The 21,174-nt window shown below is 37.5% G+C and overlaps 1 protein-coding gene across 2 annotated transcripts in view; it reads left to right on the top strand.

Annotated features, from left to right (window-relative positions):
• TTC27 (tetratricopeptide repeat domain 27) overlaps positions 1-21,174 on the top strand; it is a 172,651-nt gene that overhangs the window by 137,365 nt on the left and 14,112 nt on the right. For both annotated transcript variants that reach the window (XM_077843652.1, XM_077843651.1), the window contains 3 exons: positions 5,437-5,535; positions 8,591-8,643; positions 13,721-13,886. In XM_077843652.1, the coding sequence (XP_077699778.1) occupies positions 5,437-5,535; positions 8,591-8,643; positions 13,721-13,886 (318 nt within the window). The remainder of the gene's footprint in view (positions 1-5,436; positions 5,536-8,590; positions 8,644-13,720; positions 13,887-21,174) is intronic.

Raw genomic sequence — 21,174 nt, 5'->3', positions numbered from 1 at the left:
TAACCAAATTGAGGAAAGGATTAAGAGAAGGGCATTAAACAATTAATAGCCTATCTAGTAGAAGAAAAAAAATTTATGTGTTGATCCCACAGTTTAAACAAGACACTACAATAGAGGAAACTTCCTTTAGGGAAAGAGAGAAGCTGGCAACTGAGGACTTGTGTTTCCTTAGGAAGGAGAACTGCATGTTCTAGTAAGAAATTTGGTTATGAAAGAGCTGGTGGTGCACAATTTAAAAGAATGTGAGCCCCAACCATCACTTCAGGAAGAGCTGTTACCAAAGAACACTGGTATCACTCTTGGATTTGTCTTGGTCATTTCCTGTTTAAGGAAACCCCACTCAACAACTTATCTGCATTTGGGGTCATGGGAATGAGTCAGGGATATGGAAGGAGGGGATGGAGTGTGCAGCGCAGCCTTTAGGATTCGTGCTAACGTGTTGAACATGATACCAGAAAAATTCAGTCAATCCCATGAGGAGAGTTAGCCAAAGTGTGTAGCTGCTGATCATTCATTCTGCAGAAACTTTGAGGAGGAAGGAAATTTGAATAGTAGACTCATCATTTAAGAAAGAAAATTGTAATACATAAGCAGATAGTACCTATTGCAGATGAGTTTTAAGACCCTTGTAAAAATTAACTTTTTGTTGTAAAAATAATCCTTGCCCATTGCCTAGTGGTGCCTAGTCTTTATTAGCCTTTAGAGTAGCAAACTGTTTAAATTCTTGTTTTAAAAAACGGTTTAATTTCTAATTACGTTAATACATATTGTACTCCTCTCTTCATCACACCCATCGCACGCTAGGAACCAGGAACTGTTGTGTGACATCTGGCAGATTACTTCTTTTCAAGGCCTTGTTTTCTACTCTCTACCTCTTTTGAATAGATTTCTAAGGCTTCAAATGGAATTGATTCCTTCCTTGCTCCTCAGGCCCGCTGCTTCTCCAGTTTGTATCATCAGGGTACTTACTTTGCCACTAGATGGCACTAATGTACCTTCAAACCCTGTTGCCTTCTGAGTTTTCAGCATCCTGGGTGTGAAGAAGCCTTGGGATTTTTGTTCAGTCAAATCCACATTTAACAACTGGGTGATGGAGACTCAGGGGTTAAGTTACTTAGAGCCTCTCGAATTCCACTCATCCATATTCCCCTGTATCCCACTGCTCTGTGAGGGAAACAGAGAAAGACCAGGTTCTCAACCATTCTTGGTCTTTGTTAATTGTTTTTAAAATAATTTTAAGCCATTCTTTGAAGTGCATATATCATCACGTTCAAAATAAGTAGTTGGCCTGCTTTTGTGTTTCTGTATTAGCTCCCTCAGATAAAAGAAGCTAGACTGTCAGCTTCTAAAGATCACTGCCCTACCTAGAACTAGCCTACCTTCAGTTTGCCCTGGAATGTGCTCTGTAGAAATCTCAACCAGAGCCTCTCTGTCGGATGATTACCTTTCTCCGTTCTTGCCCAGTCTCTTTGATAAAAGATTTGCCTTTCAGCTCTTCCCTCAAGCTAAACGTGGTCATCCATTCTTGTACTTCATTTGTGTCCACTTGCCTAATTGAGAGAACTTTTGGGGGATAGATATGCTCTAGTTCTTAAAAAATTGGTTTTCAGGATGCCTGGGTGGTTCATTCGGTTAAGTGTCTACCTTTGGCTTAAATTAAGGTCATGATCTTGGAGTCCTGGGATCAAGCCCCATGTGGAGCTCCCTGCTCAGCAGGGAAGCCTGCTTCTCCCTTTGCTCATCACCCTGCTTGTGCTCATGCTCTCTCTCTCTCAAATAAATAAATAATCTTTTTTTAAAAATAAATAATCTTTTTTTTTTAAATAAATAATCTTAAAAACAAATTGATCTCCTGGGTTTTCCCAGCCCACAGTTAAGTCTGTTCTTTTTTTCCTCTCTCACTTTATTGGTGACAAGGATGGTATTGCCATAAATCTTGGCTGTGTGTAGGCAGAGTGGTGTAAGTGGGAGACATTGTGGCCACATGGGGAAGACATGGGCTTTGCAGTCCCGTTGACTGGGTCAGATCTCTCCTCAATCACTCACTGACTCTGTAACCCCTCATCATTTCTCTAATGAGAGTAATATTTATGATCTTCCAAGACTCTTGTGAGGAAGAAATGAGGTAATGTATGGAAAGCTCCTGATATCAAGTGCTTGGCACACATAGTAGATGCTCATTAAGTGCTAATATTCTGATTGCTATTATAAGAAGGAACAGGAGAGACTATAGCATGTGAAAGATAGGACGAGCCCAAGAGAGGGCCTTAGCCAGAGGAGCTAGTTGTTTGTTTGTTTTAAAGTAATCTCTATACTCAATGCAGAGCTCAAGCTCACAAGCCCTAGATCAAGAGTTGCATGTTCCACTGATGGAGCCAGCCAGGCACCCTAAGGAGCTAGATTTTTATTGGAGAAAGAAGAGGGGGATGGATAAACAGTGTCGAACTGTGGTGCCCAATATGATAAATGCTGACCAGTATGGCAGTTGAACACACTTGAAACGTGGCTAGTCAAAATTGAGATGTGCCATAAGTGCAGGATACATAGCAGATTTCAAAGACTAGATATGAAAACAATATAAAATGTCTCAGTAATACTGTGTATTGATAACATGTTAAAACTCAAATATTTTGGATTTGTAGAGTTAAATAAAATGTCACTAAAATTAATTTCACCTATCCCTTTTTACTCTTTACATATGGCTTCTAGACAACCATGATAAGGCTAACATTATATCCCCACGTGATTGCACTGGACTGGAAGGTAGAGGTCTTTGGTACTCAACTATATACGATTTTAATTTGGGGAATCATCTGAGAAGTTTTTTTGAGGGCTTTTGATTTTTTTCTCTTACGATGTTCTGTTCTTAAGAGCATGACCTGAATCAAGATGCCAGTCATTATTGGTAATAATAGTTTAAGTAATAGTTTAAAATGAAAAAACCAAGAGAGACACCAATATTCTCCTTAGTTCTCCAAATTGTGAGGATCTCAATGGAGAAGCAAGATATGAACGCATTATTTATGGTTTAGTGGTTCAGCTACAAGTAATTAGAAGATCTTAGAGTTTGTTTTTTAAAAAGCCATTTCATGATTTCAAAGAATAGGGTGTGTGCAAAAGTCATCTCCTATGTAATTATATCTTATCAACAGATGGAAATCTACTAGCAGCTAATGATCCTAGAATTTTCCTTCAGATGCAAATTATTAAAACAACACAAATGACCAAAAGTAAAAAAAAAAAAAAGAGAGAGAGAGAGAGAACCATAGTGCTATCTATTAAATTAAGTCATCTGTCTGATTTTCATTAAATTTATTTTGGTTTTAAGACACTGGTTACAAAACATTGACTTGTTTCAAAACTTTAAAGGTAAATAGTAATCTCATTGCCAGCTTGTTTTAGAGCTGTGAGGAATTGCTAATTTTAGACATTCGTAACCTTTGTCTTTCCAGGTGGATTGAAAAATAAAGTTCTCTATTTACATCTTGAATTTACACTTTTTTTTTTTTAATAACAACACATGTGAAATAGTTTTGTGGGAAGGTTATTTGCAGAGAGCAAGCACAGCACATGCATTTTGAGAACTTTGAGGGCTGTTCTCATTTTTTTGCTTTAGACCCAGAAATGAGGTATCCCTCCTTTCAAGTAAACTAGTCACCACAATTCATTAGATATAAGATGCCATTAGTTGGGGACGCCTGGATGACTCAGCGGTTAATAAGTTCTGCTTTCAGCTCAGGGCCTGAACCTGGAGTTCAGGGATCGGAGTCCCACATCGGGCTCCCTGAGGGGAGCTTGCTTCTTCCTCTGCCTGTGTCTCTGCCTCTGTGTCTCTCATGAATAAATAAATAAAATCTTAAAAAAAAAAAAAAAAAGATGCCATTAGTTGTGACAGACACATCTTAGGTGCCACCTTATATAAAAAATAAAATGCCTCCAATAAACTCCAATAAGCTATCGGATCTATCTCAGAGATGTTGAATGGCGAAAAAAAGGTGTACCTTATACCTGATGAAATATAACACATAACACACAGATTTTGAAACTTTCACCTTAGTTAGAAGTTAGCTTGTTTTATATATTGTTTAGAAGTTAGCGTCAGACTTCGGGCCAGCTCAGAAGGTATCATTAGTAGTGTGTTTAGTCTCTCTATTCTGTAAATAATTGACAGAAGGAAGGTGTAATGAGGTCATTTTTCAGTTGCTGGTAGTCCCTTGATTCAGAAAAGTGAACTTCTAACTTTGCTTCAACCTGATAGCTCCAGCATTCTCCCCCCCTCCCCACCCCCCCCAAACACACACCCATCTCCTTTCAGCAGTTACCTATCCCTCTAACAAAATCTGTTCTCCATAAAGGCTCCTGATAGCAGTTATTTATAGCCTCTTGTGAATTCAAGGCAAAGTGTTAAATTGCCCGGGGATGTTTGCTTTCTGAGCCTTATCTCTAATTATCGGCTAAAAATCTTTATCTGCTTAAAAACCGTTCAGGCCTCAACTAGCCATACGGAACAAGTTTTGTGGAAATGGCCAGGGGAGGAGGGGTGCACCGGCCGTCTCCTGCGCTGCCTCTGTGGAAGGCTCCGAACAGATAACAAAGCACCTCCTTTCCTTTCCCACCCTGAAGGGTGTCACCAAACCTGTCCGCGGGCTCCCTGCTTTGTCCCGGGAGTCAGGGAGCGGCAGCGGCATGCTCCTGCTGCCCTTACTAACTGCATCGGAAAGGAAAGCAAACTTGACTGCGTTTCTGACTAATTTCATTGAATTTTTATCAGTTTTATCGTTCTTTTGATAGAGCCTATTGAATTTTAAGGAAATGCTGCGATATGAAGAATTCTGTAATTTCAATAGCTACTTCCTACTTTCACCTTTTTTTTTTTTTCCCCCCTAAATCTCTCTGCTAACACATCTTACTGTTGACTCAAGTCAGGCTTTCTAATTTGAATGGCGTTTGGTAATCCAGATGCTCAGCCTGCTTTCTCTAAATTATTTTCAGACATGCCGAAGCAGATACAGGCTAGGGCATTTGCTCTCAGTTAAATTACAGAATTGTTTGGGGCTAACTTAAAGATGAAAGCAAGAGCTTTTCTTCTGAAGTTTGTTATACATGATCAGTTGTGAATTTGCTGATACTTTGTATACTTTTGACATAGTTGATACTCAGTAAAAAGGTTAGACTAATCCCACTCTCAGAGTATCAAGGTTTATGGATGGCTCTTGATGGCATTCATGGTATTTGGTGAATACAAAGAATGGTCCTTCTCAGCAAGATATACAGTGATACTGCACGTGCTTTTGGTGTTGTATTAGCTTTGAAAATTTATATGAAAAAATTCACCTCTAGTACTCAATTTCCTACATTGAAATGAATGTAGACTGTAAAGTAAATATCTTATAGATCTCTATATGTTTGAGTGACTTTGACCTTTTGTCTTTGCAGCTTGGGGTGTGGTTTTCTCTTGGCTGTGCCTATTTGGCGTTGGAAGACTATGGAGGTTCAGCGAAGGCATTTCAGCGTTGTGTGACTCTAGAACCCGATGTGAGTTTGTTCAGTCTGCTTTCCTTCTCGCAGCGCTTTAATTATTCTCTAAATTGCTTGGATTGTACTATTGTTCAGAATAGCAATTCCTATGGGTATATAGTTTCAGTTATACAAGATGAATAAGTTCTAGAGATCTGCTGTATAACATTGAGCCTGTGGTTAACAGTACTGTGTTGTGTACTTAAAAATTTGTAGAGAGGGTAGATGTCATGTTAAGCGTTCTTCTCACAAAAACAACAGATTAAAGAACAAAAAATTCCGGTCTTCTATTATTTTATGTTACAATAAAAGAACGCCTCCTTTTGTGTTGGAAGAAAGTATACCTTTGACAGAAGATCACACCTTAAGGTAAATTATTCATAAGTCTAGAAATAAATTTCTTATAATAGTCAAGTTATTCATGGAAACAATGTTGATACAACAGTTTTGTAGTTAAAATTATGCTTAATGGAAATACATAGCAAAATGTCACATCTGTTCAGTAATGTGTACTGCCTATGTTAATTGCATTCCTTCTTTTCGTCTAAGATCTTTTAATACGTAATAGTTTTACTGAGATGATAAATCACATACCATATAGTTTGTCCATTTAAAGGGTACAATTCAGTGATTTCTTAGTATATTCAAAATTGTACAACCATGCCACAGTACATTTTAGAACATTTTAATTTAATTTATTTTTTTAGAACATTTTTATTATCATATAAAGAACCCCCTTCTACTCATTAGCAGTCACTCCTCATTTCTACCAAACACCTTCCACCCCCTACCCTCCACCTTCTGCCCCAGGCAACCACTAATGTACATTCTGTCTCTAGATTTGTCTATCCTGGACATTTTATAAATGGAATCATATACTATGTGGTCTTTTGTGTCTTCTTTCACTATGATCAGTGTTTTCATAGTTCATCCATGTTGTCGCATGTATCAGTACTTCATTCCTTTTTATGGTCAAATAATATTCCATTATGTGGGCATATCACATTGTACTTACTTGTTCATCACTTGATGGACATTTGGATTGTTCTGCTTTTTTGCCTATGATGAATTAGGTTGCTCTGAACAGTCATTTACAAGTTTTTGTGTGGACATATGTTTCTTTTTCTCTTGGGTATGTACCTACTTGTAGAATTAGTGGGTATATTAGCTCTGTGTTCAGAATTCTGAGAATCTGCCAGACTGTTTTCTAAGTCACTATTTTATATCCCCACCAGCAAGTATGTGGGGATTCCGGTTTCTCAACATCTTTGCCAGCACTTATTACATCTATTTTGTTGATTGTAATCATCTGAGGAGGTGGCATTGTTTCCCACCTTTGGAGAAATATTTATTGACATCCTTTGCCCATTTTTAAATTGAGTTAGTTATCTTTTATTATTGAGTTGTAGAAGTTTTTTTATACATCCTAGATACAAGGCCCATATCAGATACATGATTCGCAAATTTTTTCTCCCATTCTGTAAATTGTTTTTCACTTTCTTGATAGTATCTTTTGAGGTATGACAGTTTTTAGGTGGTTTTTTTTTTTAAGGTTTTATTTATTTATTCATGAGAGGCACAGAGAGAGGCAGAGATATAGGCAGAGGGAGAAGCAGGCTTCCTTCGGGGGTCCTAATGTGGAACTCAATCCCAGGATCACCATCTGAGCCAAAGGCTCAACCACTGAACCACCCAGGTACCCCAGTTTTTAGTTTTGATGAGGTGCAGCTATCTGTTTTTTCTTTTGTTGCTCATGTCTTTGGTATCATATCTAAGAGTCCACTGCCAAATTTAAGGTCATGAAGACTTCCCTTTGTGTTTTCTTCTAAGAGTTTTATTGTTTTAGATCTTATATTTATGTCCAACCTGCTGTTAAATATATTCATTGTAAGCATGGATGCTTGTTGAGGTTTCTGGAGCTTATTCTCTGCTGCACAGATCTCACTTCCCTGTTTGTTTTTGTTTGTTTCCCTGCAAGTTCTAGCCAAGTTTTGAGCCCTGAACTCTTATCTCTTTCTTAATCTCAGTAAGACATGCTGTGCTGCTTTGGTTTCTACCTCTCTGTGCTGAGCCCTGAAAGTGGCTCTAGATGGAAGTGTAGGTTGATTGTTGAGACATCTTAGTTTACCTTCTTTCAAGAATCACAGCCCCATGCTGCTTGTTTTCCAACTTTTCAAAAATATTTGCTCTCTAAATTTTGACCAATTTTTAGATTTTTATGGTAATAAGGCTAGTCTAGTCTGGTACTAACTGTGCTATGTTTGCAAGCAGATGTCCGTTGCCACTTAATCTAAATCATACATATTAACTTGAAAACTGTATACCCTATATTTTATAAAAAGCTGAACAGAGAAACAACATAATTCATATTGTTCTTTTTAAAAAAAAAAATTCTTTGAGAGATAGTGAGAGCATGAGCAGGGAGGAGAGGGAAAAGCAGGTTCCCTGTGGAGCAGGAGCTGGATATAGAGCTCAATCCTAGGACCATGGGATCATGACCTGAACCAAAGGGGCAGATGCTTAACTGACTGAGCAACCCAGGTGCCCCAATTTATATCATTCTTGTTATAATCAACATTTATGTAATGACTTTATTTTTGTCATTGTACAGAGGAGTAAATAGAAAAGTATGTTTGATTGTTGAAGTACTTAGGAATAACACAGGAGAACATGTACTCCTTAATTCTCCTATCTGTTGAAAGATGATGGTAAAAGAGCAAAGGCTTTTAAGATATGGAAAACAATATTTTGCATCACCCTGGATTTGTAATACATATCTATTGTGTAAATTCTATTGCAAATTGTCCAATTACTTTGGAAGTCTAAATTTGGAAATAAAATCCTAGCTAAATTCCAAATTAGTGTTTAATAGGTCAATTTGTTGACTATTTTTGCTTTAAAGTATAAAGGTTACATTTAATTTATTTAATTTTTCGTATGCCTTTAACATACCTATTGAAAATTGCAATTGTAAAGAGCACCTCTTGGGCTAGAAAAATGTATTATACTTTGGGTTATAGCAATTATTTCACCTAAATGAGAATAGTCTAAACTGAATTCCCTATCATTTCAGAATGCTGAAGCTTGGAACAATTTATCAACTTCTTATATCCGATTAAAACAAAAGTAAGTACATCAGACTATGAAGAATTCAGTTTCCAAAACAAATGACATTTTCTTCCACTGAGTATTATGCCTTCTTTTCCTTTTGCCCATCCGTATCTTTGAGTTAGAATGACTTAATATAGCAATTTGAATTCTAAATATAGTTTACCTTTTGAAAACATTTACTGTGTGATAAAGTAAGTATTATTTGGAATCTTTGATACTGAAGGTTTGCATCCTAAATTCCATTACATGATAAAGCACACATGCCTTTTATTTGTCAACTCAATTGATAGATTCTTGTTGATTGCTTGCTGTGGACTAGGTATTACTGAGAAATATGTCTTCAGGAATTGTAGATTTAAAAAATATCATGCTGTATTATTTTAAAAATTGATTAGCATTAAAAGTAGTAAATATCAAGTGGGAAATACAAAGAGAGCTATAATAACAGGTGATATTTGTAGAACACTCATTCTATGCCAAACACTGTGGGTCTCAGAAGAGAGAAGGATTATGGTCCTGGTTCAGGGACACGTCTGAGAGAATGCTGGACTCAAGCTAAAATTTGAAGAATGAGTAGAGGGGCCAGAGAAAATCCATCCATCCTTCCTTCCTTCTGTTTTTTTAAGATTTTATTTATTTATTCATGAGAGACACACAGAAAGTGGCAGAGATGTAGCAGAGGAAGAAGCAGGCTCCCTGCAGGGGTCCTGATGTGGGACTCAATCCCAGGACCCCAGGATCACGACCTGATCCAAAGGCAGACGCTCAACCACTGAGCCACCCAGATGCCCCTGGAGGAAAGCCTTTCAAGCAAGGGCAATATGATCATATGCAGAGCAAGTAAACTACACCAGCTATAGGTTATAGTGAGGTCTGTAGGGAGAGAGAAGGTTGGAGTCAAATTGCAGTGTGTTCTGATAATCTCACTAACAAATTGAGATTACTGTGTTGACAATAAGATGCTAGAGCTTTTGGGTGGGGGGTGGTAATTTCATGAAAAAAAGAAGCTTTGGGGGAAGATTTATCTGGTGGCAATGTGAGACAGACTGGAGAGGAAACTGGGAGCTGGGAACCCAGTCAGGAGACAGCTGTTGTAACAGTCCAGGCAGGAGATAACTAGCCTGGAAAAAGAGGGGACAGATGCCAGTTTATAAAGGGGACAACCAACTGGCCTTATTGACTGTCCACAGAAAGCCAAGGGAAGGGAAGAGACAAGATTTGCTGTGGCCAGAGTTTTAGTATGAAGGAAAGGATGGATCTATTTCCATTTTCATTTGGCCTTATTTTCAAACTTAATTTAATTTTTCTTTGTGGATTCACAAGATACTTCTGAAGATATCATTAAATCCACATTACATCAAAATACTTCTGCTGCTCTTGGATGACAAACTACATAAATAAAGTACTGTTTTTTCTACTGTGCTCTTTGGAAAATAATATTATGTTCTTGATTGCAACTGATTATGTTAAAATTCCCTAGGGACCCTTTTGGTTTAAAGCAAGGGGCAGGGGAAATCCCTGTCATAGTTGTAGAGTGATTCAGTGGGTTTTTCTGGTAACCCTGATAATTTTGTATGTAGTGAGGCTCTAGATACTCTACCTTATTTTCCAGCCCATTAACCCTAAGAATTCTGCTTTCTCTCTTAGGGGGTCCTGCACATTGTTCAACTTCTTTCTGGCGCTTTCTTGTTTTCCTGCAGCTCCACAAATAGGTTTCTGTGTAAAAGTGGGGTTGTAAGGTCAAAGGTGAATCACTGCTTTATTCTTGCCTTTTTGCTTTTTCCTTTCTTTGCTGCTGTTCCAGACATAGCTCATTTTTGACTCATGAGATTGTTCCTGCAGGCATAAATTATGGCTGCTCCTCTCAAAAGAATCCTACTCATGCCTAAAAGGGACCGTTAAAACCATCTCATCTGTCCCTTTGCTCTCCCGGGGTTCTTCACTAACATGCCCTTTTTGATATTTCTTCTCATTCCTTAGGCATCACATCCCTGCCAGTCCTTTGGGAAAATATCCATCTTTGTCACTTTTATAGCACAACGTTATAACCATTTGGCTTGATAAGTGAATCTTGAACTGAAGATCCTTATAAAGAAGCCACACTTATGAAAAAGTAATTCATAGCACAGACTATGAGGCCAGGAGATTGTGGTCAGAGGATGAGAGGACATGTCAGACCAAGGATAATCCTCCTGCCTAGGATGCTTCCTGTCGAGTTCTTTCCACCAGGCTGACCTCACCCACCCCCAGGTGGATGGGAGAATTGCAGTCTCAGTCTACCACTGCTGAAGGCAGTTGCTGTTACGTGGGAGGTGGGCATAGGAAGTGGAACAGGTAAAGAGAAAAAGACACACGCACACAAGTCCCCCGCCAAAGCAATTTAAGGCTGAATTTGAGGAAGGGTCACAGTAGGCATACTTTCATTTTTAACTCTAAAGGATGGTGGGCTAAGGAATAAGTGCATCAGTACATTTCATAACAACTTTAGGTAAATTATTTAATGTAGAGAATATAAGATTAAACCACAGTGAATTGGCTGTCAATGAGAAGACAAAAAGGACTTTGTTATAAGGATGTTACTGTGATCAGTACCATAGGTGTATTAGAAATTGATTCAGTGCTTCAGGGAGTGATTCTCAGAGCAATGGCCTGGGATGACCAGAAGAATCTCCATTATCCCCTCCAAAATTTGCCTTGAAGTCATGGAGGAAAAGATGCCTTGTTGAAACATGGTGGGGCTCAGCAAGGAAAGGGAGGTGGACCTTGTAGTCATAAATTAACAAAGTCAAAATGGCTTTAGAAGAGGAGATTGCTAACATACATTTGAAGAAGGTTACTGTAATTGTCCAGTAAAATATTTATGATCTATAAAGGAACTATAGTCTTGTCCAGACAGGGGAGTAAAGCATTAAGCATCTTTTTGTTTGCTGAAATGTTTAACTTATAGAATAGGTGATGTGGAGTTCTGGTGATTTCTTTGCCAGTATTAAGTTTTTAATAGTCTTTTTCTCTTTCCTGAAGTGGCTTGTATAAGACAAGGATTCCTTGATGACTTGGTGTACTTTTTCTTTAAAATTACCTAGCCTTGTTTTAATTTTAATTGATTTATTTGGTTTTCTATTTCTTTAGCTCATTTGTATAATTTGTTTATAGCATCTTGTTTCAAAAAATTACTAATCTTATTTGTGCCAGTTTCTTTTATTCTAACTGGAATTTAGTTACACATTTGTCCATTTCATTTTTTTTCAAAGAGCCAGCTTTTGGTTTTGTTAATCATTTCTATTCTTTCTTTATATTTAATATCTTATTATTTTCTTCTTTCTTAAGTTTATTTGACATTTTTCTACCATGTTAAATTGAACATTTTCACTAATTTATTGTCATTTTTTATAATAAACCCATAAGATCACAGATTTTCCTATAAATACTGCTTGTCACCTGGGTGGCTCAGTTGGTTAATTGTCTGCCTTCAGCTCTGCATCCTGCTGCCTACTCGGTGGGGAGTCTGCTTTTCCCTCCCCCTCTTCCTCTGGGATATCTCTTGCTCTTACTTTCTCTCAAATAAAATCTATAAATAAATAAATAAATACATACATCCATACATCCATACATACATACTGCTTCAGTCATATCCTGCCAGTGGTGATATATAGTATTTTCATAAAGCTCTAAATATTTTATACTTTCTACGTTTTTCCCTCATTTTGGTTTCCTTCTCTCTCTCTTTTTTTTTTTTTTTTGGAATGCATCTTTAAGTTTCCAGGCATTTTTTTTAAAGCTATTTACTGTTGATTTCTTATTTAATTTCTTGATTTCTTATTTAATTTCAGAGAATATGGTCTGTTATACTTTTAATTTTGCTTTTTTTACACAACTAGTAATTTTACTTCTTAATAATTAGTTAAATATAATGACATATTTCATCAGTTTCCTTTTTTTTTTTTTAAGATTTTATTTATTTGAGTGAGAGAGCGCATAAGCAGAGGGGAGAGGAAGAAGCAGGTTCTCCGCTGAGCAGGGAGCCCAAAGTGGGGCTTGATCCCCTGACCCCAAGATCATGACCTGAGCCAAAGGCAGACACTTAACCGACTGAGCCACACAGGTGTCCCGTTTTATCAGTTTCTGTTCTCACCATTGATCAGTTATTGTATCCCTGTCTTTCTCTCTGATTTCCCTTTTAATTTTTGCAAGAAAGGGTCCTTCAATAGTTCTAGTTAGGACCAGCATCTGATAAACTCTCTTAGTCTTTGTACATCTGAAAGTGTTTGACTTCACATTTACTCTTGAGTGGTAAATATACCTGGTTATAAAATGTTAGGCACGACAATTATTTTGATGAAAAGCTTTACATGTATTATCCTATTGTTTTCTACATCTTTTGTTGCTAATAAAATATCTGCTGTTCTCATTGTCATTCTTTTGTAGGTTTCAGAATTATTTTTAATGTTTTGCACTTTCATCCAACATAACTAGATGTTGGTTTATCTTTATTTATAATGTTTGGTACAAAAATATACTTTTGATCATAGAATTTAGATCTTTGTTCAGTTCTGGGAAATACTGAACCTTATTTCAAATACTGTGTCCTGACATTTTCTGCATCTTTTTACTGTGGCACGTCAATCAGATGTATGTTTGAGCCTTACCTCTCATACTTTCTTTATTGCTTTTTTGTTTTTTAATCTGAATTCCTTGTAGATTTCTCACTACTGCTTTCCAATTCATCAGTTCTCTCTTTGCATGCAGTCTAGTTTTGTTTTTTTTGTTTTTTTTTGTCACCTATGGAGGTTTTGTTTGTTTAAATGTCTCTTTCAATTCCAAAATTTCCAGTTGGTTTTTATTTACATTTCCCTGCTCTTGTTTAATTTCTACCTGTTTTTTTGTGTTGCAATTTCTTGTTCCATTTAAATTTTTAAAAATTTTGTAGGGAAATTTAAGGTGCTTTGGAATTGTTTGAGTCTCAAATTCTGTTTATTAATGTGAATGATTAAGGACTGACAGGAAGTTGACATTAGCATTTTATACCTGAATCTATGGTTTATTTAGCTATAATTGTTCATCATTTTTGCCTTTAAAATCTGACCTTCAATAGAGTAAAAGCTTTTAGAACTTTACAAGAAGCTCTCAAGTGCAACTATGAACACTGGCAGATCTGGGAAAACTACATCCTCACCAGCACTGATGTTGGGGAATTTTCAGAAGCCATTAAAGCTTATCACCGGCTCTTGGACTTACGAGACAAATACAAAGATGTTCAGGTGAGAGATTCATATTTGTTTTTTCAACTTGTGATTGGCATTAATGCTTGATTATATGATTGTGATACTGACTAAATATGTATTTGGTTTTGGTTCTGGTTTCTGGCACAGAGATCCAAAAGCTTTGGAATTTCCTAAATGATGACAGCCAATAAAGGTGTCTTCTGTTGTGTTATGAGGTGACTTTTGGAAAGCACCTAAGGATGGTGACGGTTGCCAGGAAGTACAGGGCTGGAGCTTTCATTCCCATAACCTCTACTCCCTTCTTCCTGTGATCTCCTGGGAGGGAAGAGGGTCTGGAGATTGAACTCCCATCAACAATGGCCAATGATTTAATAAGTCATATCTATGTAATTGAGCTTCCATAAAAACCCAAAAGGAGGGATCCCTGGGTGGCACAGCAGTTTAGCGCCTGCCTTTGGCCCAGGGCGCGATCCTGGAGACCCGGATCGAGTCCCACGTCGGGCTCCCCGTGCATGGAGCCTGCTTCTCCCTCTGCCTGTGTCTCTGCCTCTCTCTCTCTCTCTATCATAAATAAATAAAAATTAAAAAAAAATACTAAAAAAACAAACAAAAAAACCCCAAAAGGATAGGGTTCAAAGAGCTTCTGTGTTGGTAAACACATGGAGGTGCAGGGAGAATGTACATCTTGAGAAAGCATGGAAGCACCATGCCTTTTCCCACATATTTTGCCTTATGCATCTCTTCCATCTGGCTGTTCCTCATAATAAACCAATAATCTAGTAAGTAAGATGCTTCTTGAAGTTCTGTGAACTAACTACTCTAGCAAACTAATCAAACCTGAGGAGGGGTGATGTGGAATCTCCAATCTATAAAAGCACAGGTGACAACCTGGACTTGTGACTGGCATCTGAAGTGGGGAGGAGGAGGGACTGGCAGTTTTATAGGACTGAGACATCAGTGTGTGGGATCTGATGCAATCTCAAGGTAGATAGTGTCAGAATTGAGTTGGTAGTATGGGGAACCCCCCGAACCCACACACATCTATGTACATGTGCATGCACGTGTTCACACACACACAGGTCAGAACTGGGGACCAGAATCATCTGAATGATATAATTTGTTTCCTTGACTCTACACAGGAAAATTTTGTTAAACATACGTGATATATAAAACAAGTTTTTTTTTTCTTTAGTTGAATATTCTTCATTATGTATGCTGGCATTCCAATGTCAAATATGTTTGTGTAGTTATAGACTGACTGTTACTGTGACTCAGTTAAGGAGAACTGATAAGTGGTTTACATACGTACAGTCAGCTTGCAGGAACAAAATAGAATGATGTTTGTATGATTTATTGCTTTGGTTATCTCAATGTAATAGCTAGAATAAGTCTCATACTCATTGATTCACTCATTGAACAAGCATTTACTGTATACTTTCAGATTTTTTTTTTAATACTTTGAGATGTTTTGAACAATATAGAAATGAAGACTAGCATTTTCTTTGTAGTGGTTAGTGAAATGATCCTCTTGGTGAGATGAAGTCAGAATGGTTAACTCTTAACACTGTCCAAAAAATATTAGATCCTTTCAGAAAATGTGGGGGACTTGAAGCCACTGTGTTTGTCATCTTGTGGTTGAACTGTGGTTGAAGACTGTACAAACACAAGGCTGCGCAGGAGCCTATGAGTTACAAAGTCAAGAGGCTTGAAAATATAACACTTTATTTGCATTAGTCAGCACATGCTATTTAAAATGAGGAAGTTGAAATAATGAAAAAAAATATCTAATGTATGATAATACCTATTTTTATGACCTGTTATCTGTACTCCAGCTGTTCCAAAATCTGCCCTTTCTGGGCCCTGTCATTTAGCCCTGCCCCTCAACCTGTCTGCCTGGTCTTGCAAACTCAGGCATATAACTGGCCAGGCTCAGCTTCTGGGCTGTTCACTTCAAAGATCTTTGGCTTCCATTAGAAAGATATACCTACTTCCAGGACGTATGTTGACCCCTTTGAGTTAGTTTTCTTTTTCTTTTATTCTTCCATCCTTTCTAAATACTGTACATTGACTGTACATTGATCAATTAAAATGTTAACAGAGGCATAGCTGAACTTTACATCCTAGAGAGGATAGGAGCCCTAGCACATTTATTTGTATAGTTTCCTGCCAGTCCTGTGGACAGAGCTGAAACTTTCTGCTGAGGCAGTTCTTTCTCTTCTATACCTAGCCTGTGGACAAAGGGTACTGATGAGGCTCTGTATGTTCGAGGATCTCAGTATGTTACCAAACCACTGAGAATGAGGCAGAGATTCCAAGGTGCTTATCCTCCTGTTTACTTCAACTGTAGTTTTTTAAAAAGATCTTTCTTTACTAGAAAGCATCCTAAAGCCTATTCCTAAAATCTCAGGGAGAATATAAATATTTTATAGTGGTAGTTTATTCCATCTTATACTTGAAATAAATTCTGGATTTTTTTTCTTTCACATTAAAAAAATGCATAAAACCTTGAAATCCAACACTTCTCATTTAGACACCACCGCTGGCTCAGTTCCAGCATTCTTTAGCATTACAAACTGTCAGAGCAGGAAGGGACCCTAGAGGAGGCCTGCAGGCTCAGCTACACAAACCACACACACATTAGAAAGGAGTGTGAAGCTCCCCTCCTACCTGATAATACTGGAAGGGTTGATTTTCCAACTTGTCAACCTGCTTTCCTGTCCTGCTGGTGTCGCTGCTGGGGATGTCATGTCTTCTGAATTGTCTTAGAATTGACTCCTTGGTCAATCTGATCCCATTAGTCTTCTATCATGTGTCTCCAGTTTCTTTTTTTTTTTTTTTTAAGAGTTTATTTATTTATTCATGAGAAGCACAGAGAGAGGGAGAGGCTGAGACGCAGGCAGAGGGAGAAGCAGGCTCCATGCAGGGAGCCCAATGTGGGACTCGATCCTGGGTCTCCAGGATCACAACCTGGGCCAAAGGCGGCATTAAACCGCTGAGCCACCAGGGCTGCCCTACAGTAGTATTTTTTTTTTAAAGATTTTATTTGTTTGAGAGAAAAAGAGAGAGAGAGGAGCAGAGGGAGAGGGACAAGTAGACTCTGTGCTGAGCATAGAGCCCAATGTGGGGCTTGATCTCATGACCCTGAGATCATGACTGGAACTGAAACCAAGAGTCAGATGTTCAACTGACTGAGCCACCCAGATGCCGCCATACAGTAGTATTTCATCTGGACATGAATTATTTCAGTGAGTTTGAAATTAGTTTCTATAAAAGTTCAGTGTTTTTAGAAACAATTAAGGGCAGCTTTAGGGTTCTTGAGACTTCCGTCCTGTAGCCCCACTACCACACACAGAAGCACCCAGTAATCGATCCTATTGTGAGAAATATTGCTTGTAAACAAGGCACTTTGGATAGCACTTTTGAAGATGTCTTAAGGCTCTTAGCTTAATTTTTACATTTGGATTTGGAGAAATATTACTGAGAACATAGTATCTAGATAACCAGAAATTTACTCAGATTAAATTATCATCTGTAGCACCTTATGATGGAGAAATTGCCACAGTGAGATAACATGTCAGGACCTGTTACTAGCTTTTCTTACAAGTGTCTTAGAATGCTGATGGCAATGTTTTGTGTCTGGCAGGTGTGGGTAGAATCGCTCTGTAGTGATGGAATCATCATGGAAGGGAAGTCTTGATAGCTAGTGATGAGCTTGGTCATATTTAGCCTCATGGAATATTTGTCTGTCATCATGCTTTATTACAATTAGTGTGGACCAAGACGATTGATAGGTTGTCTGTAATATTTTTTTATCTTGGCTAAAAAATTTTTTTACTTAATTTGACTCTATAAGTTGGCAAGGGATGTCTTTCAAAAAACCCCTGATATTCTTACGTTTGACATTACCTGACCTCATTCTCTTTTAGTTTGGTTTAAAAATTTATTTATTTAATTTTTATATTTGCATATATACAAATGTGATTATTGTCAGTTTCATTGTTTCTTTTTGTTTTACTTTTGCTAAGCCTTTAATATCACAGTTTGATTCTTTACGTGTAATCATTATTTTTCCATTTTAATGATTGATAATGTGCTCAGTTATTTATAGTGTAAAGCATGTATTGTCCATAGTTATTACCGACTATATAAAAAAGAATGAGTGCCATTTTCAGTGTATACAAATACATTATTTGAATAATGAAGTCACAGTCATTTAAAAAATACAAATATTTTAGCCTTGAAATCCTAATATTAAAGGAAAAGAACCAAAATAGGCCAGTCATGAAGCTAAAAGAAAAAAGAGGCATTCACATTTTTAGAAATTGTTTTAGTGTTAGTGTTGGACATGCCTCTTCTGTAAGGGCCACAGTACTTTACAGCCTTACGTTGCCCATTTGTGCAAACATGTCCAGATGAATTCACTGTTTAATGTTAAGAATCTTACAACATGCCAATTTGAGTTGTAGCCCTTCATATCATAGAATGCTAATTAAAATCATATTTTTGCATATGTCATGCCTTTCATGTATATATGCAAATAGATTTTGTTACCTTTCAGCTATTGGTAACTTTATGAAGGAGAGTTGTGATACATAATTAACAAAAATGTTTGCAAGCCCTTTTACACTGAAAGTTATAACATTAAATTTTTCTTTTTTCTTTTTTTTCTTATCCAGAGAACCATTTTAGTCTGTTTTTTTTAACTTTTAAACTTTTTTAAAAAAGTTTTAAAACTTTAAAAAAAACTTTTTTTTTAATTATTTTTTTATTGGAGTTCTGTTTGCCAACATATAGCACAACACCCAGTGCTCATCTCAAGTGCCCCCCTCAGTGCCCATCACTCAGCCACCCCACCCCTGCCCATTTTCATTGTTTCTTTTGTGTGTGTGTACATGTTAAATTTATACGCCCCTAATACATAGAGTAAATTAGCTACAAATTATTTTGTATTTTTCAATGTTTGTAATAAAAGAACTATCTGTATCACTTTTTCCTTTTTTTCTCTATGCCCTAATTTTGACTAATGCATAAACTAGTAAAACTCAGGAATTTTATCATAGCACATATTTATGTTCATGTCTAGATTATACATATGTATTTTAGTTACCATAAAACAAAATTTCATATTCCTGCATAATTAATCTCTTTAATTTTCCAGGCTTTTACTATTGTAGATAATGCCATGAGTATCCTTGCAGATAACTCCTTGTGAATACCATGCTTCTTTCCTCAGGGTACATTCTAATGTTGATTTGTTAATTTTTTCTTTTTTCTTTTTTTTCCTCCTCTTCTTTCTCGCCCTCCTTAGCCTTCTCCTCCTTCTTTGATCACTGGGGCAATTTTTTAGGAAAAGAATTTAACTATTGCAGTATTACACTCCATTTACTATTTATAAATGGAAGAGGAAGGGAAGGGGGTTAACGTATATCAAGTGCTTGCTGTGTTTCTGGCACTTCACATGGGTTATCTTTTAATAGGGCATTCAGCATTTTTAGGTGGGTACTAAATATTTCTCATTTTACAGTGGGTGAATGTGAACCATAAGGAGGTTATATAACTTGACCAGTCATTTAGCTAGTAGAAACCAAAGACAGGAATCTCATTTAGGTATGCCTGTTTTTCTCCTTTGTGTCATGTCTTGAAGTCTATGGGAAGATTCATGTTAAAAAACTCATTTCTATATTAGTGAGTATGTGAACTACATTACAAAGTTTTTAAAAATTGGGGCATAAGTTATATAGGTTAAAATTTTTAGATCTTAAGTGTTAGTCGATGTGTTTGGATCACCACATGTTCTTATATAGCCAACCCCCAAAACAGGTATGGTACATTTTCATCATCACAGAAAGTCCTCTTATGTCCCTTTCCAGTCACTTATACCACCACCCTTGCCCCTCAAGCTAGGCAACTGCTTTCTGATTTCTGCACCATAGTTCAATTTTGCTTTTTCTTAAATGTCATATACAGAGACTCATACACTGTATGTTCTTTTATATTGCCCTTGTTCTTTGTGTGGATTTCCATGTGGTATATTCTTTGGAAAGGTGGGGGAGGTGGTGGTCTGAACAGTGGGCAGGTTGCCAACCAAACTGAAGTCTTGGAACAAATGGTGGCTCCCTGAAAGAAAAGAGGGGTGAGGGACACCTGGATGATGGCTCAGTGATTGAGCATCTGCCTTTGGCTCAGGTTGTGATCCTGGGGTCCTGGGATCAAGTCCCACATCAGGCCTCCCTCTGCCTATGTCTCTGCCTCTCTCTCTCTGTGTCTCATGAATAAATAAATAAAATCTTTTTTTAAAAGAGGGGGAGGGAATGGATATAGTTTATTTAAATTATATCTGTAAAATAGGTATTATTTCCATTTATTCCTGAGGTATCTGAGGCTCAGCAAGGTGAACTAGTAAGGCTGATATTTCATAGCGGGCAAGTGGTAGTAAAGCCAAGACTTGAAGCCTATTGTCTCATCTATTTAACCTAAAAACCTGTGCATGCCTTTTCTATAATTGAAGACATTTTTTTTTTCCCTGAAGAAGTGAAAATGCAAATATTAAACTGTCTACCTTGCTGTGATAACCGAGATTTGGGGAAGCCATGGGTCAGGGTTATCAGGCCAGGAAACAGAGCAAGTTCTTTAAAGAGCTCCAAGTGGAGCAGGGAGATAGCCAAGATTGGAAGCGGAAAACTGCTTCATTCCTGGCCTGGAGCCCACTTGGAAGTTTTTGTAATTGGACCTAAGGCAGTGCCATTCCTTCTTGCTTTGAAGACCTTCAGAACTCAAAAGGCCAACACCTTGTGCTTTTGGCCAAGATTTGATTTTGGTGAGACTTGGCCAAAGAGTTCAAGGTTAGTGTTGGGGAAGGGGATAGCTAGGTCTTTCTCTGTGTGGGGATTCTTCAGCAGGTACATGGGAATCACTGTTCCTCCATGTGAGGAAACGTGAACTCTCTTCAGGGGCTAGAGGTGGCTCTCCACAGTCATTCTCTGCTCTCTGCATTCCCTAGGCTCAGGAGAGAAAACGAAAGTTCTCTATCCCCTAAATGCATGAGAGCTGCAGGCAAGGGATTAAGAGGTCATCACAAGGCATCCGTGGCGTGGCGTTGGTTTGGGGAGAATGTGAGGAACTACATGTTGTTTATATTGATTAGAGTGAAATCCCTTTAAGCATCCTGGCTTAAAAAATGTACTTAGATTACTCTATGATACATCAAATGAATTCCAAATGGACCAACTATATGCAAAATATTTTTTCATCTCATAAAAATATCAGGAATAGAAGTGGATACTTCGCAAATTTTCTGAACTTTAAAGCAATAAAAGAAAACTTG

This window comes from Canis aureus, chromosome 12 (assembly GCF_053574225.1).
Source record: "Canis aureus isolate CA01 chromosome 12, VMU_Caureus_v.1.0, whole genome shotgun sequence".
NCBI classification, from domain to species: Eukaryota; Metazoa; Chordata; class Mammalia; order Carnivora; family Canidae; genus Canis; species Canis aureus.
This window is presented reverse-complemented; position numbering and strand designations above follow the sequence as displayed.